Here is a 21,607-nt window from a genome sequence, read left to right as displayed (position 1 = left end):
CCCCTAACTCACTCGCTCGGTGGTGGCTTCCCCTCAGAAACCCACCCGGGTCGCCCCCTGCCCGCCCGGCTTCCCCGGGCAAAGTTTCTCGGAGGTGGCGGCGCCGCACCTGCCCCTGCCAAAGAAGCCCCAGCCCCGGCGGCGGAGGAGGCGAGGGGTGGCACCGCCGGCAGGCGAATAAATAAAGTTGCAGGTTTGGGGAGGGGACGAGCACCCTGGGGAGCCTTCGGCGGGGCTGTCAGCGGCTCGCCCCGGGTCTCGTTGTCCCCCCCACCCCCGCCCCGTGCACGCCCGGTCCCTCCCCGGGAAGAGGCGCTGCCCACCCGAGGAGGCTCCCGGCGCCGGTGCCCCGCTGCCGCTGCTCACTCGCACACAGCCACAGCCGGGCGTGCACTTCTCGGCGGCCCCGCTAAGTCAGCCCTGGTGTTTTCAGGTTGCTCAGACCTGAAACCTAAGGAAAAAAAAAAAAAAAAAAAAGAATTAAAGGCAAAAAGCTCAGCCGCTCAGCTTTTGCGTCGCTGCTCCCGCCGCCGGGGGTGGGAGTGGTGAAGAGGAGAGAGGTGGTTTTCTATTTTTTTATTATTATTATTATTATTTTTTTTAACCTCCCTCGATTTCAATGGATGTGAACTTGGAGTCTTTGGACCTCGGAGGTTTTGGAATATCTACCCTCTGATCCTTTTTGTTGTGGCACAGCAGCTCGTTTGGGGAAACCATCCGAAGACAGCAAGATGTTTCTCGCTCTCTTGTACTTCGCTTTGCCCTTAGTGGGTAAGTTGCCGGGGTCTGATTTCTCTCTGTACATCGCTTCATAAAGCAAGGCATGGGGTTTATGGCATCGGATGCCTGATGGTTGCCAGCTTATTGTTTAGGCAGCACAGTGAAGTTTCCAGTAGTTTTTTATGGCTCTGCTGCACATCACTTAGCCCAGTCTACGTTTTGGGCTTCAGGAGGTTGTACACTTAGGTACTTGCCTGTGTAGCCTCCTGTTAAATTGGGCTCTCACAAGTTATGGGAAAACTTTTCATTTTAATAAGATAAGGCTGCTTAGGGGGTGAGGAGGGTGATCCGAACCGGCTGAAGGATCACATCTTCACCTGGAGCTGGCAACCTGCCCGCCTGCAAGAGGTTTGCAGTCCTGGCTGGCTCCCTTTCCACAGGAGGTGTTTGCCTTTCCGTCCGTGTGTCTGAGGGAGCGTGACGGGGGCACGATGGAGAGGAGAGAGTTAATGCAATTTGCTTTGTTCTCCCGCAAAAGCATCATACGTGGAGAGAAATGGAAGGGGGGAGAATCATAAATCCCCCTTTTAAGATATGTGTAGAATAAGCAAAACTGTGTACAGCCTTTAAAAAGTGACTGACGCAAAAAAAAAGGAGGCTAATATCAATCAGCGAGGATACTTATCTCTCCGAGCGGGTTGTTCGTGGATGTAATTGAAATTACAGCAAAGCTGTTGTGGAAAGTGAGGCTGAGTGTTTAACCCCTCAGTTAAGCACGGGAGCGGGGAGGTTATTTGTTTCTCCAAAGTGGATCCAAGGAATAATGAACGCTCGTTCTGTCAGGCACGTTAACCCCTCTGGGTTTTTATTCCATTTCGCGTTCTCTCATAAACCAACCGGCAGGGTCAAAACCTCCACTTTCTGTGTGTTCCCCCTACAGTGGATCTGCCTAAGACTGTGAAAGCCCCAGGTGGTTTCCGAAACCACCCTGAGGTTTGCAAGGTGCCGCCTGCGGCGAGGAGGTGCCTTGTGCTTCCCGGATGCCTGCCCGGGAGCCCTGGTTAGATTGGCCACATCCCTCAAAGAGAGTTTGTTGGTTTGTGTTTCCTCTTTCTAGATGTACTTTTGTCCGCAGAAGTGAGCGGGCTGCCTGGAGGGGACCGCCTGGACTGCGTGAAAGCCAGCGATCAATGTCTGAAGGAGCAGAGCTGTAGTACTAAATACAGGACACTGAGGCAGTGTGTAGCTGGCAAAGAGAGCAACTTCAGCCGGGCGACAGGCCTGGAGGCGAAGGACGAATGCAGAAGCGCCATGGAGGCTCTCAAGCAGAAATCTCTGTACAACTGCCGCTGTAAGAGGGGCATGAAGAAGGAGAAAAACTGCCTGCGCATCTACTGGAGCATGTACCAGAGCTTACAGGGTACGTTGCAAAACACAGAAACATTACACTCCCCCTAATGCAGTGTGATTTCGCAGCCCCTCGCGTCAGCTAGCTGCTGCCACTGAGACTAAACTGAGGTTCTGACCTCGTAATTCATATTGTGCTCTTCAGCTGCAAACTGAGGACCTTTCATCCGACTCAAGAACAGCTGCTGCTCCGTCTCCTGTTGTTGGGAAATCCACAATGAGGGTTTCCTCCAGGGGACCCAGCTGACCTTTCTAAACCAGAGTCAAACGATAAGGGCATTAGCAAGTGCAAAAGCTACAAAAACAGTCATTTGGAGACATTTTCCTAATAATTCAAGTCCTTAATTAGGACTCACCTAACAAGATCACAGGACACTGAAACTGATTTCTTAGCTCTTTGCTGACAGTTAAATGTAATATGAAGAGGAGCATTGTTTTAAGGAAAAGTTTTTGTTTCCAGTATACTCTAGCAATAATCCCTGGGCAAACAGAGGCAGAAAAAAGATCTGTGCTTCCTAGACCAGGAAGTGCCACTTAAAAGGGATATGACAGTGACTGACTTGCAACTTCTGTTTTCATTGATGCCATTGGCAAACTTTCCATAGTCTGTTGAGAACAGTAAGGTCCTTGGGAGAGATCTGTCATTTTTTTTTGGCCCTGCTTTTCTCTAGCCCTGGAGTTGAAGATGCAGTCTTTCATTTCCATGTGGTCCCCATTAAACTTTTTTTTCTGTACCTACTTTTGCATTCTTCTGTGGAAGCCATCCCTTTCTGTTCATTTATTCAGGCATCAACTGGAACATTTTAATGAGTCAATATCTATTTGTGTTCTAACTTTCATAATAAATTGCATTACTCTTGAGCATTTTCTGCATCATAACTAAGTTTCCCTTCCAACAGCATCTTGCTAGGAATGTTTTATTCCAAAGATGTTAGTTCTTTGGCTGCCACCTGGGCTGCTCCTCTACATAAGAACTGTGCTGCTAATGTGAGCGAATGGGAAACATCCCTGTTACAGCTTCTCTCCTGTTTGCCTGTTGAGATGGGACAGTCTGGGTGATGTCAGACTGTTACTGCAAATTATGACCTTATTCACAGAGGAAGGAGAGAAAAGAACTAGTGACAGGGATAAACAACTTGCTTCTTTCAGGTGTTTATAGAGAAATAGCCACACAAGCAGATTAAAGCAGAGTACCTTTCTCAGTTACAGAGTAACTTTATTTGAAAGTAAAAGTAAACACAAAATCTTAGCCTGAATTCTTGTATAAAAAAATTCAAAATATTTTTTGCCTTTAGGAAATGACTTGCTTGAAGATTCCCCCTATGAACCAGTTAACAGCAGACTATCAGACATATTCAGGCTAGCACCAATTGTATCAGGTAAGCAGACTTAAAATTCTTTAGCTGAAACATGCTTTTAATCTGCTGCTGCTATGGAACTTTTGTAGCTTGTGGAGCACAACCCTCTTAAGTAGAATGTTAATGACTTTTTGGATTTAATAAGTTCATGATATAGTTGCACAGAGCAAAATACTAACTGGTTTTTAAATAATAAGTAAAACTGAAGGAGTTCTTGGCAGGATGGCAATTTGTATTCTTCTTGAGTCATTCTTGACAATAAATGCTAAATTTTCCTGTAGGTGGCAATCTGATTCCCCATGTTCCTAATTTCCTTTTTGGGAATGTGGTCAGTGCAAGTTACCTCCCATTGACATTCAAGAGAAACGGAAGACAATCTTTCAAATGTTTCTATAAGGGAATGCTTCATAGTTTCACACAGGTTGTTTTTATTATTAATTTCAAATTAAGGCTTGTCATATTTTCTGGAACTGCTGTCTGTTTAAGGAGCCAATTCACAACTTTTTTCTTTTTCCAGTTTTTCTCTTAATTTTCGCTGGTACTTTGTGCATATCTTTCAGAACTTACTTGTAGTAATTAGACTATGTTGCTCAATAATTAAATTACGCTGCTTGTTTTTATCAGATTAAGTTTCACTAATTTAGGATCATATTGAAACAATGAATTTGTGGCATTGATGGGGTTTACAGGTCGGAATTTGTATTCTTTTTCATAATTTCAGGAAGTCTTTGAAGTTGCAGTACATACTCAGGACTTCTGTTTGTTTAGTTTCATAAAACAAAACAATGCAGAGCGTAATATGTGTGTCTGATTGTGTTAAAGCTGTAGTTAACTGACATGCTACAGATAAGCATTAGTAGGTTGCTCTTCAAAAGAAGGGAGAAAAAAAAAAATGCCACAGAGAGTGGCTTGACCAATTTTGAGCAGTACTTACACTTGTTAGGACCTTAAGTCTCATTAAAAGCCAGGGGGATGTAGGTTGTTAAGCATTTAATGGTACAGATTTTCAAAGGCATATAGACATATAAAATGTAGATAACTGCCCATTGGGATTTTCAGAAGGGCTAAGTGATTTAAATAGGTGTTAGATGCCCAGACGATTTTAAAAATTCTAAGTGCTTAATGCATCTTTAGGTGTCTTAATGCCTTTGAAAATCAGACCTTCAGTCACTTTTCAAGATGTGGCTTCAGATACAAATCACATACATCCTTTGAAAGGATAATCTGAGTTTGGTGAGCAAGTCTGTTGCAGAAATAGAGAGCAAAGATTAATTTCTGAAGAATTTTCATTTATTTATTTATTAAAACCAACAACAAGCAACTGAATACAAAATCAATGTAGAGGAGTTCTGGGCTGTTTTCTTAAAGTTTATGGTCAGCCTGCCAAGGGTCAAATTCCAACCAACCTTTGCAGTGCTATGATCTCTGTGGAAATACCCTATGTACGCTCTGACTCTTCATTATACTTCAGATTGCATATTTATTTACAAATTATCTTAGAACTGCAACAAGTTTTTCTACTTATATAGTGTGACAATAAAATATGATATATTTGCCAACAAGTGATGTCCTTCCTGCCACTGCCACTTGGAATGCTGGTGGGCTAGTTAGGACACATTCACTGTTAGTGGTGCACCACAAATTCCTGTTTGCTTTGATGGAAGTTTCAGTCTTACAACAATTGGAGGCATAGATTCACACGGAACAACAAACAAACGTTTTAATAAAGAGGAAAAGCAGCATTATTTGGAAGTATTGCAATCTTTAAGAGAAATACTAGCAAAAGTTACTTTACTTATCATCATGGTTACTACTGCATGTACCATTCTTCAGAGGTGCCAAGTCTTCAAGCTTTTCAGGACTCTTTGCATACCCCAAACAGCAGAACTTTGTAAGATTTTTATGTCCTGATTTTTTTTTTTTTTTTTTTAAAGATAGAAAAAGTGTACAAGCGCTATTGGCAGTAGTGTCATAACTGCTGATCTGCTAATACGATAATATATTCTTACAAATGTTGCTGCAGTGTTAACTCTCATGAAAGTTACCTGGGTGCAATTAAAAGCAGGGATTAACCCATGGTTCTCATTTAGGTTATTTTATGGTACTGTATGACTTGGTATATATCAAGCCTACTGCTTCTGCTGTTTTTTTATTATTAGTTTTTTGAAACAGTGTAGAAAATCACAGTAATCATCTTTTGTGGTACATGGGGGCAGGGGGAGATGTTTGGCTAACAGGATTATTTTGTGTTTTATATAAGTCTTTTGGAGCACACCTAAGTCTAAGAAATGGAGGACAGTTTTAAAAAGAGGTTAAAGTTGGCCTGATTCTGTGCTGCAAGATGTTCAAAATTACATCCTTTACTTAAACAGAACACCATATTCTTATTCCTTCAAGCATCAATATGTTGACTTAAAACAAAATTCAGGAATATATTGCTAACCCTGTTACTAATTTGTAGTTTCACTCCATTTCACATTAACATAATATGAACAAATGATGTGGTTGTGCAATTAAAATGAAACTTTGTATTATATTTGTAAGTGGCCCGCGTTGCACTGGCACTAGTGGTTTAATTCATCTAGAACTATAAAGAAAAGGTAAGTGTTCTATGTAAAATTTAAATCAATGTCCAACAACATAGAAAATAAAAATCTAAACCCACAAAATTACTTACCATAGTGCTAGTTAAGCACAGGGTATCATATATCTAGATACTATAGCAAGCATGCATTTTGTATTTGACTCTACTAAATTTTCAGGGCAAGTGTAATGTAAAAAATGATGACTAAAATAGGAATGTGATTTCAGTGTTTGGCTTACTTGTGAAAATGTGTTCTGTGTATTCAGGAGCTTGACCTTCCTTCCTTTCTGTCTATGCTTTAAGTTCAGAATTCAGCTCCTCCTCTGAAGTTAGTCCTGACACTTCACATTGCGAAATCCAGGACTGTAATTCTTCCCAGTACAGAGCTGTCTTATTTTTTGGTTTGCCATATATATGTCTGATTTTTCTTTAGAAATACCATGTCTGATGTGGAGCTTCTGCTTCAAGGTTGTGAATTCCATGCTAGTAGGCAGCCCTTGGAATTACTGAAGACCTGTGTGTGTGTTTCAGAGAGTAGCAGATTTGGGTTACTTACTGTGATGTAAAGCTTAAACAACCATTTTTGCTTAAACCTTAACAGCTTCTGAGAGGTGAAAACATTTTAAGGCTATTGACTTACATCACAACTACAGTAAATGCAAAATCTGTTGATTTGATTTTAAGAGTTGAGTTTCACACCAAAGTAAGCATAGACGCTTGAATTAGTTTGTCACTTGTTAAAGCTATCTACAGCTTTTTACTACTTTGGGAACGGCTTGCCTCTTGAATTTGTATTTTATTTGACCATCATGACTGAAAGATACCTTACTATTTTAATATCAACTGATACAGGGTAGTGGTCATCTATGTGGCATATTAAGGAAATATGTTACATTAAAACTCTAGCTTCATGTATCTGTAGAAATACTTACAAAATAAATGTTTCTGAAATGTCTCATTTATTTCAGCACTAAAGCCAAATAAAAAGCCTTAAGCTATGGCTGTGAAGTGGTGTGAACCAAATACATAATGTTAAAAAGAACTGAATATTTAGATCAACATATTTAGGATGACATATGCATATGGATTCATTTTTAAGTTACCTAGTTAATCACAGGTTTATTATCCAAATTTTCAGCTATGTACCACTTCTTCTTTATTTTACATCTGCTATGTTAAAAATAATCTTAAATAACATGCAACAAAAATCAGGGTTTCTTAAACATGGAAGTTTTGCTGGTAATCTGTGGTTGGTTACATGCTTAGTGTGTGGTTGGTTACATGCTTAGTATAGTAAGTTGTTTTTGCAAAGTGCGTGTTGTGTCAGCAACAAATGAGAGAGAAACTGGCTCATATGACTGTATTTCAAAAAGGAGATTTTCCTGATTCTGCTTTTCTTGTAAGAGGCTGTTTGCTCTTCAAAGACTTTGAATCTCTCATTGCAGATAGTATTTGGGAGCTTAAACTTTTTTAAAAAGGGTATACTCTATACTTACAATGGTAAATTTGTTAATTAAAAGGAGAGTTCAGTAGACAGCACAACAAATGGGGCTTCTTACAGGAGGGTGCAATTCCTCATTGGAGTGATGTGAGGAGCACAGCAGATGAAGGTAGTGGCGTACTGAGTAAGCTAGAAGTATGAATGAAAACAATAATTGTCAGTAAGGTGGCCCTTTATTGCATTTAAAAAGTTGAGACTATAAAAAAGTCAGCAGTGATGGAATTTTCATTCCATGTGTGTGCTGGTGGTGTTTAAATTAGACAATTTTATGTATGGTCTTTCTGTGGGATACTTAAGGATTTCATGGAGATGGAGATGGGTCTCCCTGTAGGATCTCTGTGTAGTTCAGAAGAAAGGAGTGGGTTAGTAGTTTCCCCTCATCTGAGCTATTGGAAGTCTTGTAGGCATCCTGTATCACTGGAGTTCACCAGTGAGAAAGTGGGTGCTGGGAAAGAATGAACTCCAGTATGCAAAACATTTCCTTCAGGTCCTCCCCATTGCTTTATCCTTCCCAGGCTGGGGTGCAGGCATCACAGAGAGTGGGTTGCAAGTGTTTCCTTTGGAAAAGTTACTATGAGCAAAGGCAGGGGAGGAAGACTAGGGTATTTCAAAATGGATTTGCAGGATCCAGAGAAACAGAGCTTCCTTGTCCATGTGCTTAAAGCTCTTCAGGATTCATTGTGCCCATCCTTTCTCTTTCTACTACTTCTGTAAAGCGCAGGGTACACAATGAGAAAACACCGTGTCATAGTGTGTTAATATTGTCCAGGCCTTCCTAATCCTCAAATTCTTTTAACCAAGAGTTGACTATATTTCCCCATCCATTATCACAATTCTTGTACTAACGTAAGAGCTGTGCCCTACTAAGTAAAAGTAACCTGCTGCTACTTAGTAAATTACTTTTCTTTTATAGAATCCAGATATATATCTATTATTTTTATTTATATTTATTATTCATGTTACAGTCTCTGTCCTAGTGAAAAGATTCACTGCTTTTTCCTTTTGGAGTTTGTGGCATGTGAATTAGTGGCTTCTGCAATGAGTAAATATGGTATGACATCCCCAATTCCTGCAGCCTGAGGCCTCTAATCCTGAGTCTGTTCCTAAATCTATGTGTATTTCAAATACTATGTATTTTTCTAATTTAACATGTTCTTTAGACATTGTTGTAAGAATATTTGCAGTGCCACATTTCTACAAGGGCAATTTAATTTGCAAACTACTAAATATGTTGATTTCTCTTGATTGTTTACAATGCTCTTCTATTAGCTCTTCCCTTTTATATTGTTGCATTTTTTTTTAATTTCAGAAAAAAGATATTTCATGTTACTTACCTTGCACATTCACCCAATTTCATAAACAATAAACCAGATCCTATTAAGTTAATAGGAGTCTTGCAATCTGATTCTGTTCCCACTGAAGTAAGCATAACACATCAAAATCTTTTTATTTGATTACAATGTATTCTGTTTCCTGTGGTAATTTTTGGGCTTAGTTCTGGTTTTCTGACGTGCGGTTGAGGCTTTTGAAACAGAAAAGTAAAAACATATTGTTAATTTTGCCTACACTAGAATGTCTGATGCATAGCTATATTTTCCTTTCTCAGATATTATGTATTAATCAGAATAATAGTTTTTGGACTGATACTTAATATGATTGTTACAATTGTAAATCTGGAGTAACGCTCCAGTGAGAATTTGTGTCCCTTTGCATGTTTGAAGAAACAAACAAACAAACCCGGGCATCTATTTTAGCTGCATTTAACAAAATGAAAATAGTTTGACAAAAATAAATCTAATAGGAGCATGTACAATGTTTGTGTTGTTTGACATTTCTGTCTGCAGATTTTCTTTGCAGAGACAACTAGGCTGGCTTCCAGTCAGATAACAAGTTATCAAGGCTGAATAGATACTAGTTGCTGATTTCCATTTCTGCCATTTCCATAATCAGATTGGACTTCACACAAAAGAGTGTCACTTTGGTGACTGTTGGCTTGCAGGAGCTCTTTGAATTTCCTGTTTTCTGCATTTCTTGAAGCTAGATCTGATTATGAGAGGGGAATTAAGTACCTTGCTGAAGTAACTGATTGACTATCTTATAAAGGCAGTGCATACACACTTTAACTTCAGCAGAAACATGAACAGGCCTTGAAACACCACGTAAGAATATGTAAATATTCACAGCTTAGTCCATATTTCTTGCCTTGGTGAGATAATTGGAACCTTTTTTATAATATCTTTGAAGATTTGTTAGAAGAAAATTTCTATCCTCTTTATCTTGGCACAGTTCTGAGCAAATGCAGAGTTGCTTTTCCCAGTAGTCTAGGCAGGGCTTGTCAACCCATTTCAACATGGGAATGGGATGAAATCCATTCCATGGAAGGAGGAAGCATCTGGTGATACAACACAGAGTATTTCTGCATGAATATTCAACATCTCCTTGAATGCTAGGAGCAAGAGAGAGTATGTAGGAGACTTGAAGGAAACTCCAAGGAGAGCAGTATTCTACTGAAGCCTGAAAGAAAAGTGATGGGAAATAGCTGGTTGAATAAGCATGGCCTGGCATTCTGTTTTTTGCATATAGTACGTACAGTGAAGCACATCTTTGTCTCAAGTAGCCTCTTTGGAGAGCGGAATTGCCATTCCTTTAGTCTGTATCTTTGCAGGAAAGCCTCAATTATAGTGTGGTGAACCAGGTATCAAACGAACATGTGCGCATGCTTTTGAGCAGCAAATTGTGTATCCTGCTGTTTCTAATCATAGGCCAGCCTTATGGTTTGTATAAGTACCACACTACTTCTTAGGAAGTAGGAGCAAAGGTGCGCAGGTATCTGCTGATATCCCAGCAATATTGGTGGAATTACTTGGAGAGATGGGGTGCTCATTGTTGCGGAGGGAAGCAGGGTCTGGTCACCCATGGGGAGAGAGGCATCCATTTCAAGGAGCTGGCAGGAGCAGTCATGGGCTGTGGGGGGGACAAAACAACTCACCAAGAAGTTCACATTCTTGTCAGGTATCCTCAAACTGGTGTGTTGCAGGGATAAGCAGTTGGACGCAGCAGTCTCTTTAGCAGTTGAAGGCATGACATGGTGAGAGCAAGAGAAAAAGCCTGTGTTTCCTCTGATGTAGGTCTATGGCAGCACAAGGATGCTGCAGTGGTGCAGGTACCAGGAGGACTGGTGCAGCAGGGATGGTGAGGCATCTGTCTATAGCAGTCTTCCTCAGGGGGCTTGTCAGTAAGCTGCATCCCCTCGTGAAATGCAGAGAACAGTGCCAAAAAGAGCAGCATCCTGCAGCTCACCATCTCTTGATGGCACAGCAAGGTGCAGCTCCTGGCAGGTGATTTGCAGTCTGGCTCTTAACATTTTAAAATATTTTAGAACTTTACTTTTATAGCCCTATTTGTGTTTGATTCTCAAGGATAGCTTTGGCAGCGTTGGAAAAGCCAGTGGTATCTGTCAGGAGTTGACAGTATGCTAAAAAACACTGAGAGTAAAATGCCTGTATGTGATGAAAAGAAATACGAATTTCTGAGTTGCAAGGCAGAACTTATTTGTGATAAGCATCATACATTTCTTATTTTAAGCTGTACGTTGTATTATTTTAACCTTGGAAAGGAATGTGTTTACAGGTTTGATTTTGCAAGTGTGGCTATTTTTGTTGATGAAGCCAATTCTGTAATTATTTTATATTAGTGTTTCGGTATTATTTTGACATGATTGCATTTTCATTGGGTGAAACTAATGCAACAGTGCTATTGATGTAGTTAGGGCATTAACACAATTAAGTTATTTTCTGGATAGTTCTTTAGTTACTGTGATGCTTTGATGACAATTTTTGTGTCAGGCTATTGTCCTGTGCAATCTGCACTCAGCCGAAAATTTAACATGAGAGATGCATGACACAGTCTAATGGCATAGAGATAGCTCTTCCTGCATAGAAATTCACAGAAATGATGGGTTGTAAAGAGAGTTGAAGATATCAAACAATTTGAGTAGGAACCCATAAATAAAGATGAATTTCTGCATTCACTGGTTATATGATTTTATCACTGTCTGGTGTCCATAAAATACATCTTCCCATTAAAGTTTTGTCATGCAGCTGATGAGGTTCAAAAGTGTTAAAAGCTTCCACTTCCCTCCTTTTAAATTCTGCACCCTAAATTCAGTATTAAAACTCAGTTCAGCAAAACCTGTTCCTTCCTTTCCCTTTTTTATGACAGGCTCCTCCACGCTCTCCTGCCTGCTGGCTTCTCCTGGTGGCCCTTCTCTGCCCCCACTCTGCTCTCCCCTTCTCCGTGCTCCGGCGCCTCCCTGTCCTCCACTGTCCCGTGCCTCTGCTGATGCGTCGCCTCCTCTCCTTCTTGAGAGCTGCCCTATAACTCTGCTTTTTTTTCCTAGCGTTCTCCAAGCTGTTCTCACCCTCCATATAAAGAGTTTGAAATGTGGTCTAATAAAAGAAATTGTTCCTGAGTAATGGAGCTAATAAAGCCCGGTTTCCTATAAATTCAAGTCCTCAATCTCCTCTCTGCCCCCTGCTCTCTGCACAGACACAGCTCCTATTTTCTGTCTCTGTGCTGTGCTCTTTCCAAGATGCTTCCTCATCACTTCGCTTGTCCTTAATTCTGCCCTACCTTGCTGGTCTCTATGGGGCAGCATGTGTTGCAGCTGGCTGGATGTTAGGCACGTGGCTATAATACATGTGGGTTGGCACCTTCTTCTTTTTGGAGACGGAGAAATACCTGCCTTTTCCTCAGCAGGTGGGTCCACTTGAGTCAGTCTCCTCCATCCAAACCTGCGGTTTTTCATCACATTTGTAAGGAGCTCCCGTTCTATGTCAAACGTGGCCAAGCATGTCCTGTGGGTTAAAAGGTTGCTGAGAACATCAGGGGTATGGAGATGAGAGAGGAGACTGATACTCAACTTACCTATGTTTCCTTGAAAAACTAAGATTAAAAAAAACAGGTACGATTCCTGTCATATCACAAAGCATTAGACTGTGACATATCCCATCTTATTCTAGTCTCATAAAACATCTACTGTGTTGTGCAAGTGATATAAATAAACATGCAATGGACTTGGAACGCACAGACAATTAAGTACAGTCGATGGCTGACAGTTGTACCGGATAATTGAGCATCTCAGGATTCTTAAAATGGAAAATAATTCATGCATTTAGGTTAGTTGGCATGAAGATTATTTACTCAGATTCAGAAATAAAACAAGAAAGTAAGATCGTGTCCAAAAGCTGTTATGTGTGAACACATACATCACATTTAATTATTTGAGTAATGCTGTATCATATTTACAAATGACATCGCATTTCTTGGAGTCATCTTCTTTTCCAGATGGAATATGGTCATAAAGAAAATCAAGAAAGATGATACCTTTTGCTGGTAGTTTTAAGGAATTATGTCCAAATACCCGGACTTCCCCAGGCTTGCCACTTGCAAATAGAGTGGAATCTATTCTGCACAGCAGTGACTTTGCATTAATGAACGCTTAAGCAGCAGATTAAAATGTCTGTTTAAAAAATAGGTTAGGATTATATAATAGCACAAGTCTGGGATACTAATAGCAGCGAAGATAATTTTATTGAGCAGATTAAGCGCAATTAGTTCTCAACTACAGAATGTCTAAATACAATGCCAAATCAAAGCCCAGTCCCTGCAGCTTTACTTGCTTTCCTTCACACCTACAGGATCTGCACCTGATGGCAAAGTAAATGATCATTTTTATTGTTCATTTTGTATTGCCATGGGAGTGTACTTCATGTTATCCATTAGGACACAGGCAAACAAGTCTTCGCCACACGCACCATCATGAAATGAGACATGATTGAAGACAGCAAGGTGTCTGCACTACTTGAAATGCTTTTATAAATTGATAAATTTGCTTGTCAGATTTCTTTAAAGGATTGCATAGATAACGCCTGCTATAGCCTTATATGAAAAGTTACGAGAATTACAGTTTTATCATAAACCCATAATTATTTCCCTCATAAGCTATTTGCTTAATTTTAGTCTCCTAAATAGTGAAAGGGAGACAAAAACTTGCAGTGGTTGATAACACTTATGACCTGATGAAGTAAACTGCTTTGATCCTCTGAGAGGTCAAACTGTGTGTGTGCTTCTAAGCAAACATTCCCCAAGGCTGCTGATGCGTGAGATGTCTCTTCCCATTGCCAAATGTCCCACCTTCACAACAGAAAATTAAAGGAGACTTGTAAAGAAATGTGGTGTGTTAGCGTATTTGATCTTGTGTATAAATTGGTGAGAGATTTGTTGGATGCAGGGTGTTGTTTTCTTTTTTTGCACTACATAGGGATATCCACACGGCTCTTGTGGTTTGAGTAGAAAGTGAATGCATTAATATTGCTGCATTAATGTTTAGGTAGAAAGGCATACCATGTTGTTGTTTTTTTCATTCAATACATAGAGAGTAATTTGACTTGAAGCTTCATTTAGCTCTTTAATACATTTCTGCCGTATAGCTAAACATATCTTATCTTCACGCCCTTCACCTTTCCCTAAGAGTTGTGGGAAGATTAAAGTGCATACACGAGAATAAGTTTAGAATTAACCAATTTTGAGGAAAATGCTACCATATGCCTTAGTTATCCATGAAATGGTATTGTGTTTTTGTCCCTACAACATGCCTGGTCTAGCAGAGCTGAGTAAAACAACCCTCTGCTGGAGTAGGGCTCTAGTACTCCTAGAAATGAGAAGGTAGGTAGCTCATTTTTCACTCCCCACTCAATCCTTGTCTTCCTTGCGGAAGCTGCCAACAAAGGCGCCAATTACAGTGATGATTTCTGTAGCTCAGGTATCTGTCCTGTAACATGCCCCCTTCCCCCAGTCTCACTCAGTGTAGTTCACCGTATGAATGCAGTATAAATACTTTTGGTCATTACCCTCTTGCACTGTGTCTGAACTAGCGACTAAAAGGTGAGGTTGTCAATATATTAGGGACATCATTAATGGCATAACCACAGCCATAAACGGTGAATAATTGTGACAGCTTAGTTTTATTTATTTATTTCTTATTACAAAATGTGTTGGTATCTCCAGGCATCTTTTAAACTGTACAGATACTTCTGAAAACAGACTTAGTGACATCCACTGTAAGCAGCTGCTCTGCAGTGTTCTTAATTATCTACTTTAAATTATTCACTTTAGATAGAATGGTTGTACTTGTGAAGCTGTCATCTTTAGGGCTTAGGTATGGCATTACTGTGCAGTGATTACAGAGTCTGAGGCTAGCTTTCACCTATGCTAATTGCAGGTAAGCTTACAAATTCCTCAGATTATTAAAATGAGAGTTAGCTCCTTCCTGTTGCTTTCAGTCAAGGATTTAAATGTTGCAAACTTTGGTTTCTGCTCTAAAGAGAAAAGGTCAGCATAAAAATATTACAAATATCAATACTTTGCATAACTAAGAAAATGAGCAGTGTTCTTCCTTTGTTCCTTACAAAATTGTATTTGTAGCACTGCAACTGTATGTAGAGCTTTTTCCTCATTATTTTAAATTATTCTTGTGATTTAAATATTTATGTAATCCTACACAGACATAGTAAAACCAAAACCGTGTCTAAAAGATAATCAATAAGTGACTGTACCTATGATACTAACAGGAGGCAAAATAAATCGATTTCATAAATAGCAGTGTTTTCTCTAAAGTTGTTCTTGGTAGGATGTTCAGAAAAAATCACGGATTTCTGTCATGCAGGCAGTGTGCCATATCTGGTCTAGACTGTGAGGAAGAAAAGTAATTTACAAGCTACAGGAAGAACTATTTTGTCCCTCAAAGAATAAAATAGAGCAAACGGTTAGCTCTCCTTAAAATTAATGTGCGCTAATTGAAGGACTCAGGACAGCTCTGTAAAAATTGGCATTCAGGCTTGTAGAATATGTAAAGTGACTAGTTTCTGTCTTTAGCCAGAATGAGAAGTATAATAAATGATCATGGACCCAGACTGGGTTGAAAAGAGCTACTTCCCACTGCAGCTATCAGAATGGGAGACATGTAAAGTGCTTATAACAGATAGCTGCTCTATCTCCATAGCAAGCTGTACTTCCTCTGTGGCAAAGAGTGTCACTGATAGATTAGGGTGACAATTCATAATGTTCCTGAGAGTGAGCGCTACGTGTTGAACAAGATCAGAGGCTCAAGGAGCATGTCTTGGAGAATTAAGGTTTATTACTTAGCCGTCTGTGTAGTTTTCAGAATTTAAAAGGATTTACAATATTTGAAATATGTTTAAACTCAGAAAATACTGGTATTTCAGAGTAATACTTTGCAAATCATATTTTCCTCAGATCTCAGTTGTGTGCAGTGTCTGATTTGGGGTATTACCTTTTTGTTTTGTGACTTGGCAGAGTAGCAGAGAAGTATTGTTCAATTCTAGAAATTCCTGTGCGTATTTGGAATGATTTTGTAGAGTTCAGAACAGGAAAGCTAGAAAGGTTTTTTTTGAATGTCTTAACTTCTCAGATGTTTATTATTTTGGACTATTTATTTTTTAAAGAGTGGCAAAGGTCTTAAAACACATCTCTAAATCCACCTGCAGCTGTTCAGCAGCAGGGTTTTGGCCAGCTGCCAGGACCAGTGTATAACGGATATTAGGGCAGAGGCGAAGGTTTCTTTGAGGTATTTTTACCACTGGGGGACTCCTGCTGTTCACATTTCTTCTGTACCGTGTGGAGCAGCTCGGGTTTGGTTTCCACGATGGAGTTCACGCGCAGGGTGGACAGGATGCTGGGGCTGCAGGAGGTGCAGCCAGCGTAGGTGTCGTGGAGAGTCGTGATAATTTTTATTGGCAAATGCATTATTTACCTAGTTCCCGTTGTAACACCCAGCTGTTAAACTAGACTGGTTCTCTTCACATCTGGTGCTAGCATGAGAAGCTGTGTGGTTTGTAGAAGATGTGGCTGAGTTGATTTTTCTGACAGTTTTATCCCTAGCCTTTTTAAGGCTTGAGCGAGGAGGTGCTGGCAGGACGTTAGCTTTTTTCATATTAAATGTAAAGGCTGAGTTAACGTGTATTTGGCAAACACAAGCACTTTGAGGTCAGGACACTTAGGATGTAGCTTTTTCTCTTTTGTACAATTCATTTTTGTCACAGCCTTGAAATTATATTCAAACATTCCTTTTCCAGTATATGATAGAAATTAATGGTTTATCAGTATCAAACGTCACCTTTGCTGATGCACTTAAAATCTGAGTAATACATATATGAAAGGAAGACTTAAGGTACAAATGCATCTCTAATTACGGGCCTGTCCAACTGAAAAGTTTCTTTTCATAAATCATTCAAGAAGAGGTTTACTGAAAGGAAGGCTAGGAGCCTCGTTCTTGTAAACTTCCAGAACTTGCCCCCAAAATAGCTCTTTTCCATTGAAAAGAAAAAAGTGTTTATCCTAATTTCCTGGCTGTACTTTAGATGGGTCATTCTGTGACAGCGTATTTTTCTTCCTGGTAGGAGTTTTCAAAACCTTTACAGGTAGTATGAGAAGACCACTGACTTTTGCCATAGTGCTTTTTAGGAAGGACTGCAGAGAAGGGATGTGTTCTTATCCGTTCATACAGCTGAACAGCAGCTGGCAGCTTGTAAAGACCCAAAGCTTCCGGCCTGTAATGCGGTACGGTGTCCTTATACCACAGGATATTTAGGTCAGCGTGTTTTTAAAGACATCTAGAAAAGGGAAAGCCAAATATTTTTGAGGCGGTATTTGTTGCGGTTGGATTGCAAGCTCCGTCACAGTTCATTTCGTTGCGCTATTTCTTCTGTCTGTAGTTGTAGCATCACAGCCAAGTGAGTTCAAAGGTGTTAGTTTGTTGGAAACAGAAGTCCCTAACCTCACCTCTAGCTTTCAGAGCCTATTTAATTTATTAGAGTTGATAAAATGAATCACACTTCAGATTGTCAATCATGCCACTGTTTTATTTCATAAAACAAACAAAGAAGAACCAAGTTGTGTTTGCTTCATGAGGAAGTTTGTCTTTTGTTGTTTAGAGAATGTATCCTGTGATGACTGTCATACGGCATTAATTTTTATGCTGTACTTAGAATTTCAATACCTGAATTTCTGGCAGTTTCTTTTCTTCATTGGTGACAAGTAAATGCTGAGTATTCAGTTGAATTTTTATTTTATTTTATTTTTTTTTAAGTAACACCTGAAGTGAGGCAGGCTAATGCAAGGCAAGAAGGTAACAATTTGTACCTTAGTAAAACTAAAAAAATTCTCAAACCGCTAATTAGAGGGCTGCAGGTAGTAAGAAGTATATTTAAACAGAAAATCCTCTGGCCATTGTCGCTGTACTTTCCCGTGTATTGAACAGCCATTCCTTCAAGTACCAAAACTGGGCAGTTGGCAGCATCCTCCTGGAGAAGGACGTGAATTCCTGTATTTGATGTTGGAGAGAAAGAAATGACAGGTTTGCTTTTTAATGTGGTATAATTCCGTAAATTCTAGTGCTATGTTATATCCTAATGTGATAAATGATGATGTGTAATGAAGCATAAACGTTTTTCTAATTGTTGCTCTTTTCACTAGTTGTGAATTGGCCACTAATGGGAAACTTAGAGATCTGTTACGGGGGAGATAAGGTAGATGGGGAGCAGTCACCCTGCAGCAGCCGTTTGCCAAGCCCAATGGCAGTTCTTAGGGACGTGTGACAGAGCAGGAAAAGTGATGTTTGCGTATTTTAAAATGTAGTATTTCATCATGTCACATAGTTCTGTGAAGAACATATGTTGTACTAACTACAATAGTATTCCAGTTACTTCTTTTAGTTTCAGATTTATTTTTCTTAAAAGGAGGGTTAGATCAAATTCTGTAAAAGTTTGCTTCGTATTTTTGCCTTCTTATATGGTGGCAAAATGTGTTTTGTATTATTTTGTCTGTTCATGTGGCAATTTTTATTTATTTTTTAAACGTGGAGAACCCATATTTGTAACATTCAATTATGAGAAATATTTATTGTAGGCTATGCTTCATAATTAACCCAAAACAAGTGTTTTCTCTTGCTCTCAGTCATAGGACAGCCATTTACATTCTATTATTAGGCGCTCTTTACTGTAGGCCTCAGTTACCATTAAGTCTCTAGTTGTTTTCCATCAGCATTAGATCAAGATCAGCTTCACTGGTCCTGATTTGTAGTCCTTCCTTAGGCAAAATTTTTGTTTAGATCAAGTGAAGCTTTCCCAGTTGAGCTGCAGAATATAGCCACTGTCAACAATGCTCCGTCTTTGTGTGTTCTAGATTGCAAGTCTACCTCTAATTGCATCTTCTGGAACTCCGTATGTGTGTGTGCCTACTTTATTCACACAGCTATATTCACACCGATATTACCTTCCCTCTAAGTTATTTCTAAGCTCTATGATATGTAAATAATATTTTTCATGTTTTTAGTGCAATTTTAAATTTCATTTTTGATTGTAAGTTAAAAGCTTTTTGGTGTTACGCCACAAAAAGCTCATGGGCTTCCATGCACTAGTCTGATGCCTCTGCTAGATGATCCTAGAATTACTTCTTCCAATAAACAGTACATGTTCTTGATAGTTATTCTTGTATTCCAACTTCTGTTTCTTTGCTTTGAGCAATCTGGTAAGGAGCCTACATCAACCTGAGCCTGTGAAATGCCTTCCAAGCAGAAGAGAATTTCGATGTGGATGGCTCTTGATATTAAAGACCTGTAATTGTTTACAATGCATAGGATGTTCCATACTCTCTCTTATATCGTCAAAAGTTCATTTGATAGTAATATGTGTGTTACTGTTCAGTAATTCCTGACCTATCTCATTCTGCTGAAGATTCTGAAAGGCTCTTTTAGCGGCAAGATGGGCTTTCATGCAGTGCTTTGATGTCCTGTTTGTGATGCTTATCCTGTGTCCTGTATATATTCTAAGGGCTGCTGTGATCATCACCTGACTCTTAAAATTGGTATTCATTTCAGGAGAGCAAGCAAGCCTTAAACAGTTATGGTGTGAAAGCTGCATGCCCTGATATATCAGGAAAGATAGTACTGAGACTTTGTATGAATTCATTCACAAAACTGATATCTGCATTGCGCAGAACAGAATCAGTGGCCTTATGTTTTTCCCCTAGACTTCATACTACAGATGGGGAGAATTATTAATGTGGAACACTGAGTTTATAGCTCAGCAGTCAGATAGCAGCTGTATTTTCCTGCATTACCAGATCCTCAGCAACATCTTGTCCTGTTTGTAAAGCCATCTAGTTTATGAAAGTTAAAAGGCTCCCAAACAGATCAAGCCGCTTGAATTTGTGCATTACACAGCTGCCAGATCCAGAGCTGATGCACAGGGAAAGCAGTATATCTGACTTCGTTTAATTGATAATGTTGGCACTTTTCATGCCACGGCTTTGAAAGGACTGCAGCTTAGTAGTCGCCCTTGCCTGGCTTTATGCTGGCATGCACCCAAACAAAAATAAGTTAGCTCTCCTGTGCTGTGGCTGCTTCAGTTCTTCAAGATGCTTCAGTCAGTAGAAGTTCACTGCTAAGAAGAGATTTGAATCACGAGGAAAATGAGAGAGTGACTGCTCCATGCACTTTGCATGGAAGCACCGAATGTTAGAGGTCATGCAAGCAGCCGCACAGTGCTGGGCACAGACCTGTGGGGTCCTGAGGTTGGACAGATGAGGTGCTTGCCTACCACAAGGTATTGCACTGCAGCCCCATTCACCACAGTATCGCAAAAAGTCACAGATATTTATCAGGCAGTTATTATTTTTGACATGGTAAAGCAAATTTAAGTATATTTGTCACAAATATACTTCTTAAGTACCTCAGATTTTCAGTACACAAAATAAATACCTTTTAAAATATATTTCTCTCTGATACTGGTCATGGTTGTCATTATAAAACTTGCCTTCATCATTTAAAAACAGTTGTATAAAACTTTGATCATTTTTCAATGTTTCATTTAAATTACAAAGTTCAATAAGCTTTCTTTGCCCAGCTTATCTGTAGAATGTATACGCTTTATAAATACCCAGTGCACCAGTATTTAAAAGGCCGTGTGTTATCTGAGAAAACTCATGTAGAGAATCAACAGCTCTACCATAGGAATCAGTCAGCATAGTACTGCAAACAAGGGACCTTTTGTACCTCTACAAATGCAGAGCAGCATGAATTTTACAACTGCTGAGTGTACTCCAAAGTTAATTACCATTTAGATTCTAAATAAAATATTTCTCTTTAAAAAATTGTGTGGAAAAAAATTTTAGTGGCGTATACCATCCTATTTATTATTTATTCAACTATAACTGAAATTGTAATAAGAAGTCAGATTGGAATCATAGGCTGTGTGGAAAAGTACATCTTTTCAGTGGGGCTAATTAGCTTGAATAGTGCTAATGCAGTTATCTGGAACCTGAGTTACTTTATTCAATGTATATTTGTGCTACGTAAGACACATTCTATGATGCGAAAGTCTTGGTTTTAATAAAGGGGTTGATCATCAATATGATTATGCCACTAAGCGATTTAATTGAAAAGAAGAAGCAGTGATGCTTAGGAGTTGTTTAAAGCACTGCTGTGTATGTTAGAGTGTGTACTGTAGCATATACACTGTAAACAATAATGTGCAGTGCATGTATACTGCAGGAATTGCTTTCTAGCTTGGGGGACATGATTCCAAATTTAAGTTTTGCTCAACTTTTCATTGAGAAAGAAGCCATGCCACAGGTGGGGGAAGTGCTGTTCATGAAGCCCTGAGCTCAGGGCTCAGGGTGAGAAGGTGCTGTGAGTGTTTTCCCCCATGGTTCACAGCCCATCCAGCGATGCTGCACCATCTGCTACCTCTCATTCTGCAGTCCTCAGCACCTTCAGGGTCTTCAGTTATCTTCAGGTTTGGTTGAGGTCAAACTTTCCAAACATAAGAACGGAGGTGTACCATCTGGCAATCGCATGTCTTTCCCTCGTTGACTTTTAATTTATATATTTTGGCCAATATGCTTGTGCTTTCAAATATTTTGAGTGATTTCAAAGGAAGTTTGCTTTCCTGTTAAGCT

The 21,607-nt window shown here is 39.6% G+C and overlaps 1 protein-coding gene across 5 annotated transcripts in view; it reads left to right on the top strand.

Annotated features, from left to right (window-relative positions):
• Positions 1-21,607, top strand: part of GFRA1 (GDNF family receptor alpha 1) — a 258,834-nt gene that overhangs the window by 112,937 nt on the left and 124,290 nt on the right. Inside the window, exons 1-4 of one of the 5 annotated variants that reach the window (XM_084526806.1) lie at positions 25-560; positions 700-771; positions 1,838-2,140; positions 3,423-3,506. In XM_084526806.1, the coding sequence (XP_084382932.1) occupies positions 732-771; positions 1,838-2,140; positions 3,423-3,506 (427 nt within the window). In that variant the 5' untranslated portion in view covers positions 25-560; positions 700-731. Of the gene's footprint in view, positions 1-24; positions 772-1,837; positions 2,141-3,422; positions 3,507-21,607 lie in introns of those variants that run through there. The other 4 variants (XM_084526807.1, XM_084526808.1, XM_084526805.1 and 1 more) reach the window with 4 other exon arrangements.

The sequence above is a fragment of the Aythya ferina genome (genome assembly GCF_964211825.1).
Source record: "Aythya ferina genome assembly, chromosome: 7".
NCBI lineage: Eukaryota > Metazoa > Chordata > Aves > Anseriformes > Anatidae > Aythya > Aythya ferina.
Note: the sequence above shows the minus strand (reverse complement) of the source record. Positions and strands in the feature narration are given on the sequence as shown.